This window comes from Heloderma suspectum, chromosome 5, assembly GCF_057233095.1.
Source record: "Heloderma suspectum isolate Gila_16-S chromosome 5, 16-S_ref, whole genome shotgun sequence".
Lineage (NCBI taxonomy): Eukaryota > Metazoa > Chordata > Lepidosauria > Squamata > Helodermatidae > Heloderma > Heloderma suspectum.
Window position 1 is genome coordinate 180876445 of NC_139462.1, and position 9716 is coordinate 180886160.

Genomic DNA, 9716 nt, shown 5'->3' on the forward strand with positions numbered 1-9716 from the left:
CCGAGGAGAGAGTCCAAGGAGGTAAGTCGGACTCGAAGGAAAGTCAGCCTTTTGAGGAATCTATGGAAGGCACTATCTTTTGTCCTCAGTTTCTCCTCACTGTTTCTCCAGTGCTCTCCTTGTTGGAGATGTTGGTTGATAGAAGAAAAACATTGGTAGGCTGTAATTCACTTGATTTTTTCACTTTTTTTTTTTATGGCACCCAGTTGGTTACAGTATTTTCTTCTCTCGAGTTCAGGAGGCCAGCTAACTTGGGGAAGGCCCCATCTCCAGGGCTGAGAGGTTGGGCCTTCCCAAGCTAGCTGGCCTCCTTCACTCAGTGAGAACAGAAATTCACCAGTGAGTAAACCATCTCCATTTTTAGAGGATCATCCAACTGTAGCAAGTCTCAGACTGGGAGGGGATCTCCCCCACCAGAGGAGACAGGAAGTCAGGTTGATCAGCTTTGCCTCCAGAGTCCAGCAACAGGAGTAACTCTCTCCAGGATGCCCCTCTTATTTCTGGAGAGAAGGAGCACTGGTGTAGTGAAAGAATGCTGTAATGGTTTGCATTATGGATTTGAAACTCTGCATTTGCTCCTTACATCAGAAAATAAGATAAGAGCGAGATCTACTGAGCTTCACTTTTGTTGGAAGTTTTTTCCTACTGATTATCAAAAGCGTAATCTTTTGTTAAATAGGAAAATAGAAGTTTTACCATGTAGCATCCATTGAGTTAGTTGTAATGTTCTGCTCTAGTTAAAACATCTCTTGGGTCATTGATACATAATTGATACATACGGTAGGTGAAATATGATTTGGAGCCTTTTGCTTTCATGGAGAGGAAAAGTAATTTCATCTTGGTATGTCTTGCTGTTGAAAGACTGTTAACAAAGGTTTGTAAATTAGATATGCTTTGATTCTGTCTGGACTATATAACTTTCAGAATTTTTTGGTTTTGCCAATCTTATGGGTGAGAGGAATAAAAATGAACTGAATTGTGAAGCCTGTTGCATCAGCCATAACACAACACATCTCTTGAAATAAAAATGTTAAACAGTGAACAACACCAACCAAGTCACAACAAATTATGTTTGTGCTTTTATGTGCATGCATAGAACACTGCATTTTGCACTTAACTAATTTGAGAACTCATTGTCATTTAGCAAACAGACGGATATCTTTGAACTAGTTAAGTGCCAAATTTTAGCAGAATGGAAAGCTCCAGCTCCTTCATTGCCTACCGAACACTACCTCCTGCAGTTAGAAGAATTCTGGCTGTGCTTTTCCTGAAGCACTACAGCAGGCTAAGAAGTATAAGAAGCAGGTGGAAAGGCCACATCTCACTAGTTTGTTGCATAGGACATGCCCCCTTCCCAACCATCCAGTTCTGGAGTGTTGCTCTGGGCCAAATATAGCTCAAAAAGGAAGTCATACTTGTTCAGTAATGGGCAGCCTAGTAGTACCTAGCTATTCTATGCATGAAGGTGGGCTGGCTGCCAGGCATTCTTGACTCTGGGGTCCACAGGTAACAGTTCCAGGGACGGCCTCTCCTGGAGCTTCAGCAACTGCTTGTTTGGATTGTGGATATCCTACAGAGTGTAAACCTGAAGTCTTCTAGGTATAACTTACTTTCTGTTTCCAGCTTTAAATACTACCCATTACATGCAAATCAGTTAACTGCTTTCTGATTTGTAGATTGCAGGACTTGACGCTATATAATCCAGAAAGGACCATTACAGTTAAAGGCAGTATTGAAACATGTGCAAAGGCTGAGGAAGAAATAATGAAGAAAATCAGGGAGTCATATGAAAATGATATTGCTGCTATGAATGTAAGTGCATTTCTTACAAGGCGGGGGGTTAAGTTGGTCATTTATCTGATTCACCTTCAGATAAGATAATTGGAAGAAGGCATGCAGGTAAGGGTTGAATCCCCTACTGTCAGCTTCATAGAGAAAGTATGCATAGTTGTCTTTTCTGGTAGGACGACTAAGTCAGTACAGAAATCTTAAAGACATACAAGCACCAAACCTGATCTTATTCATTACAGTGAGAGCTCAACCAGTCCATGAAAAATGCCCTTCCCCATACAGTTGTGTTACAAAGTCATCATCAGGGTTGTATGTATCCCCTGAGTACATTGTGAAAGCATGGTATTTCATGCAAAAAGCAACATCCTTTAACTTGCATCTTTTAAAAAAAAATGTTCCCAGCCTTCATGGCTTCAAAAGACAGGCTATAAACAGCATGATCAAAACTTGGTAATATTTCAGGAATTTTCTCCCTTCTGTTCCTCTGCTGAGCATTTTTCCCTGCTTTAAGACCGTAGCTACACCAGTTCTTGCAGGCAAGGGACCTTCATCCTTTGTATCACACATTGCCCAGCCACAAAGGCTTCATTGGCTGTTGCTCAACATGGTCAGCCAGCTGAAGCTCCCAGAAGCTCACTGCCCCTTTCTCTGAGTCATCACAGGATGCCCAAATCAGCATTCTTATGTATTTGGGCTTTTGCTGCTGTTGTGGCACTGCAAATATAGGTTGATTTACTGGTTAATGATGATGCACAATAGTTGAAGACTTTATGGAGTGTCAAAATGCTATAATACTTTGTCAGACACCAAGCTAGCCTATTTCTTTATTTTCAGTATATTTTATATACCACCCAGTAAAAAAAGTTATCTGACTGGCTTACAAGTTATCTGGGTGGTTTACAAGTGAATAGCTGATATTCTTTCCACAAGTTTTAATGAAAAAATTCCCACATGAAACCCTACAACCCTAGTCATCCTTTTTATTATTATTCTAGTTGTTGGTGTAAGCACAATCCATTCCACAAGGGGCAAGTTCACCTTGCTGTCTTCCTTGTTGGTTGCACCCTATTGTAACTAGTTGGTACATTATATCATTTTCTTGGGTTTCTTCCACATAAGAGGGCTCCAGGAGAACCTCAGTTCTTAAAAGATGTTGAATAGGTGAGGAGTTTGCAATTCTATTTCTCCTTTGTACCTAGTCCTGGTCTCTTCTCTCCACATTTTCAACCACATGTGAAGATGAAGTTGTAGTGACTCTGTTGGGAAATATTTCATTAAATTTGTTAAAAGAATATGAGTTTGGCTATGTTGCTTTTCACAGTTACTGCTTAGGCTGTCTTGGAATTGGAATACTGCTTAGGCTGTCTTGCAATACCATAAGGTGAGGGGTTGTGCTGCATTTTATTCAAGTACTTCTTTGCTAACACAACAGCTCATAGAGTCAGACTACAATTGCTTCTAGCAGAATAGTGACAGATGTTGAACTTTAAAAAAAAAACTTGATACAGGATTTTGACATGAATTATTGGCAAAGTTAAGTGTCAGGTTAGGGTTAAACATTTCAAAATTTGCCTCCTAAACAAGAAAAATATCTTTAAGATTTTAAAAATTGGTAGGGGTAAACCATCTCTTGTGTCATTGCAGCTTCAAGCACATTTAATTCCAGGATTAAATCTGAATGCCTTGGGTCTATTCCCACCTTCTTCTTCAGGGATACCACCTCCCACAGTGGGTGTTGCTTCAGCTGCTGCTGCCTCTTCATATCCTCCATTTGGGGTAATTATCTGTGATTTTGTATTGTGGATGGTTGGTTATAGCTGTTGTCCATTGAGATGTTGGATCTCTGGTAGCTGTGACTCAGTGGGAATTTACAATGTGGCTTTTCATTCGGTTCATAGAATCATAGAATAGTAGGGTTGGAAGGGGCCTACAAGGCCATCGAGTCCAACCCCCTGCTCAATTCAGGAATCCAAGTCAGAGCACCCCTGACAGATGGCTGTCCAGCCTCATCTTGTTGTAGTGGAAAACTAGGCTATCTCTCAGCATGTGTTCTGATCTGAGAGTTCACTGAGCAATATATAAACAAGAACTGAATGAGAATGCATGCAATAGGCTTGCTTGAATAGATGACTCACCTTTTATATTAGATGACTGGAGAAGAGTGGCAAATACAATAAGGACGTGACCATGTGGATCAACAATGAATGTAGAGGGCTTCTGCCCTGAAAGGCTGCCAAGAAATATTTTAAGTGGGGGGTCCTAGAAGCAGTTAATGCATTTGGGAGGTGGTGTGTCAGGCACCCTGAAAAACAGGTTGCTGGTGACTCGGGCCCTGTTTTCTACACAAAAATAAAAATAAGAAAGGGCTCAGATCGGGATTGCGATCAGAGCATGGACAGGGAACTTGGCAGCACACTGGGTGGAGCCGGCTTGTGGGCCAAGGGGGAAGGAGGGGGGAATCAACCTACGCCAATCCTGATCGTTTGGCTGGTGCACCAACCACGCACTGTGGTTGTTTGCAAAACAACCCATATGTCTCACTCATCATGGGTTGGCGTGTCGTGTGAATGCGCCCACTGTGTAGGGGAAAGTTAGCATTTAGGATGGGCACAACAATTTGTGCATCATTGCAATTAAGTAGGTCTAGGTAGAGGCAGCCTACCATGAGACTAGGACGGATTTTGGAAGCCATTAAGGGCTATAGAATCAGAGGGACAGTTCTGACATGGTGCTTTCATTGCAATGAAGCTTACGTAAGATAACTTCCTGGGGAATTGTACCCCATTTTAGCTAATGGAAGGAGATCCAAATGTGACTTTCTGCCTCAGAAAAATGTTGTGGGCTGGCCCAGGGTCCAGGAGGTTCCATCAGTGCATTAATGTGGATTATTGAGGCCCTTCCAGAGCAGAGCTGCTGAAACAAATGGTGACTCTCTCCTAGTGTCTTGTTTCCAACTTATACCTCTTGGGGAAGTGTCTGTTTTGCCAGAAGGATTCTATAAAATTTGCAGTGTTCAGGGAGGGGAATCATGTTTGGGCTATAGTGTTGGAGTTTTGTGTTTTGTTTGACCCATTTGTAACATGGATTAGTAGTGTAATTTGCTAAGAGTTTGCACTGAAAGGGGAAGTAAAGATGTAGATGGCCCTTTAGGCAATGTTAGAGAAAGTGACTCACAGCCTTTGTTCCTTAGTCCATTGCTGCCTAAGCCAATGACATTTGAGAATAAATCTTGCCCTTGTTGGTTAGGATGCTATTGCTAAATGGAGCCCTCACTAACTTGAATTTTAAAAAGCCAGGTGGGCTAGAAAAGGTTTAGATATGGGATGTAATATGCTAATGGAAGTTTGCCTTTTTATATGCTGAAATTTGAAGATACTGCTCTAAGATAGAAGTGGTGAAAGGGAAGGCAATGCTGAGAGTTTTTGAAATGTGTACTAAACGTGGTTAAAATATTTACATTTTTCTTAAAGATGCCAGTGCTTTCTTGTTCTGAATAAAGGGGAAAGTGCTGTCAAACATTAGACTGCCCAGTAAGAAGCCATCTCAGAGAATGTAACTCTTGTGATATATACCTTAGTTCTATGAAATACTCCTGATTTCACCTCATACCAGTAGGAATTCCTGGAACAGACAATGGCTAATGACATGGCATTATGGAGAGAATGTTATGATTCAGTGCACTTTGTGTTTCTGTTGTTTTCTGTATGTTTACTTACATGGGTAATACGTAGAATGCCTATGTCATTACATTATGCTCTCATTTCTTTTGGTATATAGTCTTTATCCATATCGTCATGTTTACTGGAAGAACATAGGAACTTCCCTATACAGAGTCAAGTCATTGGTCAATCTTAGTATTGTCTACTCTGACTGGCAGTGGTTCTGTACAGTTTCAGGCAGGAGTCTTTCCTGGCCCTAACATTTAAGATGCCAGAGGTTGAACCTGTGACTTTTCCATGCGAAGTGTGTGCTCCACCACTGAGCTGCAGCCCAGTTAATATTCTAACTGGAGATTATCTGTAATGTTAGTGTCACCATAAGAGTTTGCTAGAGATGCTACAGAAAGCATAACTGCCTATGCTAAAACTGCCCTAATCTTCACTAATTGATATTAATTGCCTTGGGGGTCAGGAAGTAAAAAAAATTATTGCTGTTTTCTTCTATTTTTAATTTTGTTGGGGTTTTTAAAGAAAATGTGGGGAAGAACAGCTTTTTTAAAACTGTATTCTTGGCTACAGCGGCTCTGACTGCTTCATTGTTCTTAATTGGAGATGTGAAGGCCTGGAAAAATGGAAACATTTGGAAAATTCTCTGAGGACCGTTTTTGTTTTTTTCTGAAAAATTGAACAGCTTTAGGTTATGAAATACTTTCTTTAAGAATTTAAGACAAGGTGTTTATATATTGTTCTTCTTTGTGGTCTCGGTACATCACACATATAGGCTCTACCATAGCTGGAGAACACTGTTTTTGGTGAGAACCCTCCCCCACTGTCCCAGTGCGCATGTCCGAGTGGGTTCCCACTGTTCTCCTCAGTTCCTTTTTGACCGCCATTACGGTTGCCTCTCCTGGAATTTCATCTGTTTTTTCTAGGATTAGACTGCTGAAGTTTTTTCTTTTGCTTTGTCTGTTCATCTTTTCTGACTTCTCACTGTTTTTCCTTTCTTACTATTAAAAAAAAGAAATAGGCTAGATTAGTTAGTATTTCTCTTTTTCTCATCCTATCGGCGTATGGCATTGAAGGCCCCCTTCCGAAAGTGCGTCCATTGTGGCAGCAAATTGCCACCATTCTTTATGCCTTCTTTGTCTTGGGGAGGAGGCTCATGTCTTGGAGACCTGCGACCATTGTCAGTCTTTCTCCAAGCAAGCCCATAAAAATTGTTCTGATAGACTTAAGGTGATTCTGTGGCAAAAGGCTCTTCAAATGGTGGACATCCAGAAGTCCAGATCTCGTTCAGGCGCCACAGGAGCTAAGAAGATGCCAAACTCTGACTTAGCCTCTCCTTCTCTTCTGAGGTGGAGAGATCAGACCCACCAACTCCTGGCTGTACACTGGCAGTTTCAATGGCTAAGAAAATATCCAAAAAGACAAAGTGCAGTAAGCCAGCGACAGGGGCTGTGCCTAAAAAAGGAAGAAAAAAGAGATTAAAAAGACTCCACTAAGAGCATCAGTCGGAGATCCCTCTTCCTTCACATCTTTTGAACTCACCGATCCTGACCTTGCCTTCAGTACCAACTGCCACCGTACCATTGGATCTTCCATCTATGGTCTCGGAAGGGGAGGTTAGAGATTTTACCTCTGTTCGACATAAACCCAGTGTCAGTCCTCAGGACCGATGCTCCCATTCTCTGGAGGCATAATACCATGACCAAGGATTTACAAGCCTTTTGATATGGGAGAACACATGCTTCAGTGGCTCATGGGGAACCTGTCTCTCGGTATTGGTCACCTCTTCGTTGTTATGATGAGGATTACTGCAGTAGACCGTGCTGTCCTCAGTGGGAGTGGGATCCATACTTGGGCTGGTCCATGCCTCCCCTGAGGTCTTATCAATGTAATGATTGGTCATTCAGAAGAGTCTATGATATGTTCTACAGTTGTGCGAGATATTTAGGAGCACCTTCTTGATACAGATCCTGTCCATTAGCTTCTGTTTCACACCTTCCAAAGACAGACGTTTCTCAGCCGCCACCACCGGTGCCTCCTCACTCCACCTCTTTAGAATTAGCTAGAGACAACATGGATGGGAGCCCTCCAAGTCATCCTTTACCAACCCCACCAGTGCAGGAAGAGAGTAAACATTCAGTTATCTCATGACTCAGCAGAAGATTATCAGTCAGATTCTTCATCTTATTCCTCTGTTCCACCATCTCTCTCTTCTCCAGATGATGTGGTGGGCACTCGAGATAGAGCTTCTCCTTGGGTGGATATGGGCCATTTTGCAAAACAAGTTCTACGAATGGCACAGTCATTAGGAATAGAGGTGCAACAGCAGACAGGAAAGGTCCAGGATCCAGTCTTTGATGTGGTGTATTCCGAGTCTTGGGTACCGGTAACGATCCTGTTCCTACCGACCCTTCTTCAGACAGTGAAACAAACATGGTCTGCCCCGTCTTAAATGGCCCCTACATCTAAAAGATTAGAATCAATGTACAAGGTGCAGGAGAAGGATGCCACATTGATTTTTTAACACCCATGTCCCAATTCAATAATAGTCGAATCAGCTCAGGGAAGGATGCAGGCTCAGACCTTATGAGATGGAGATTTTATTCATCAGCAGCATTGGGACTCTGTGTAGCTAACTACCAAGCCGTGATGTCCCATTATCAATTATTTTTGTGGTAGAAAATGGATTCCCTATGTTCTTACTTGCTGGAATATCAGAGGGAATTATCCAGAGTATTCCAAGGCGAGGCAGTTAGACTCTCATGCCAATGATCAACACCATGCGTCATCAGGCAGATTGCAGCACGAAGTCAATGGTGGGCTCAGTGGCACTCAGATAACATGCATAGCTCCAGTCCACAGGACTAACACCTGAGGCCCATTCTAGAATTGAGGACTTACATTTTGATGAAGAAGACCTGTTTAATTCTAAGATGGATGACCAGATGGACTCCATGCAAAAGGCCAGAACAACAGCTAAGAAGATGGGAATTGGACAACCTCTACAACAACAGACATACAGACCTCGCCATTGGTTTAGACAACAGCCTTCATACTATCAAAAGCAAGTCGCAGACCCTTCCTCTTGGAACCAGCTGCAGAAGTACCAGCAAAGGAAGCAGTATTCTGCTACTAGATTTTGTACCTCCTGTAATAAGGTGGACAACTCCTCGAAACGGTGTCTTTGACTCAGTGCTGGCTCACGTTGGTCATCCCCTCCGAGGCCCACAATTTCACGATCGTCTTTCATTCTTCCTCCCAACTTGGCATGCGATAACCTCAGATCAGTGGGTGTTGGCTATTGTTCAACATGGTTACAAGATCGAATTCAATTTTCTCCCCCTCCAGTGGGAACCGGTCGAATGACCCCGCCATCAGTAGCGTTATACCTAGGGATGGAGTGCCTCCTTCAGAAGGGAGCCATCCAGCGTATTTCATCCGAGCAGCAGAACAAGACTTTTTTTCTCCTGTTACTTCACAGTTCCAAAACGGGACAGCGGTCTTTGTCCTGTTTTGGACCTGCGGAAGTTAAACAAGTTTATCACACACAAGAGATTCAGAATGACTACACTTTCAACAATCCTCCCCCTCCTTTAGAAAGGCATGTGGTTCGCAGCAGTGGACCTCAAAGATGCTTACATCCACATAGCAGTTGAAGTCATACCAGAGGTTCCTTTCCTTCTCCATAGGACCAGATGCATTTCAGTTCCGTGTGCCACCTTTGGGGCTTGCCATAGCACTGAGGGTGTTTACAAAATGCATGGCAGTAGCCTGCGCATCTCTCCAGCTCAAGGGCATTGAAGTTTACCCATATTTAGATGATTGGCTCCCGGTCAGCGTTTCCAAACAGGCCATGATTCATTCTGTCAATTTTGTTCGGAGCCTTCTCCATGCTCTAGGACTTTGTCTCAACAAGGAGAAATCCAGTTTATCCCCTACCCAAACTATAACATTCATAGGGGCGTTTTTGGATGCCACTACGGGCCGTGCTTATCTTCCTTGGGACCATGTAGTTCAGTACAGTTGGCAAACACTCTATACTGAAAGAGACTTGTTTCCACGTATGACATCCAGGATCTATTAGGACATGTGGCAGTGATGGTGTCGGTAGCAGAGTGGGTTTGATTGAGAATGCAGCCCATGCAGAACTGGTTTATCCAGGTTTTCCACAATAAGACTGACGCTCGTTAAACCAGACTCAGAATTCTGGACCACATTGCCCAATCCCTTCACTGGTGGATGGATTTCAACAATCTCAGT

The 9716-nt window shown here is 42.8% G+C and overlaps 1 protein-coding gene across 3 annotated transcripts in view; it reads left to right on the forward strand.

The window, feature by feature from the left end:
- The window catches only part of IGF2BP3 (insulin like growth factor 2 mRNA binding protein 3), a 114780-nt gene that overhangs the window by 84546 nt on the left and 20518 nt on the right, over positions 1-9716 (forward strand). For all 3 annotated transcript variants that reach the window (XM_084858559.1, XM_084858560.1, XM_084858561.1), the window contains 2 exons: positions 1677-1812; positions 3436-3567. In XM_084858559.1, coding sequence (XP_084714685.1) covers positions 1677-1812; positions 3436-3567 — 268 coding nt within the window. The remainder of the gene's footprint in view (positions 1-1676; positions 1813-3435; positions 3568-9716) is intronic.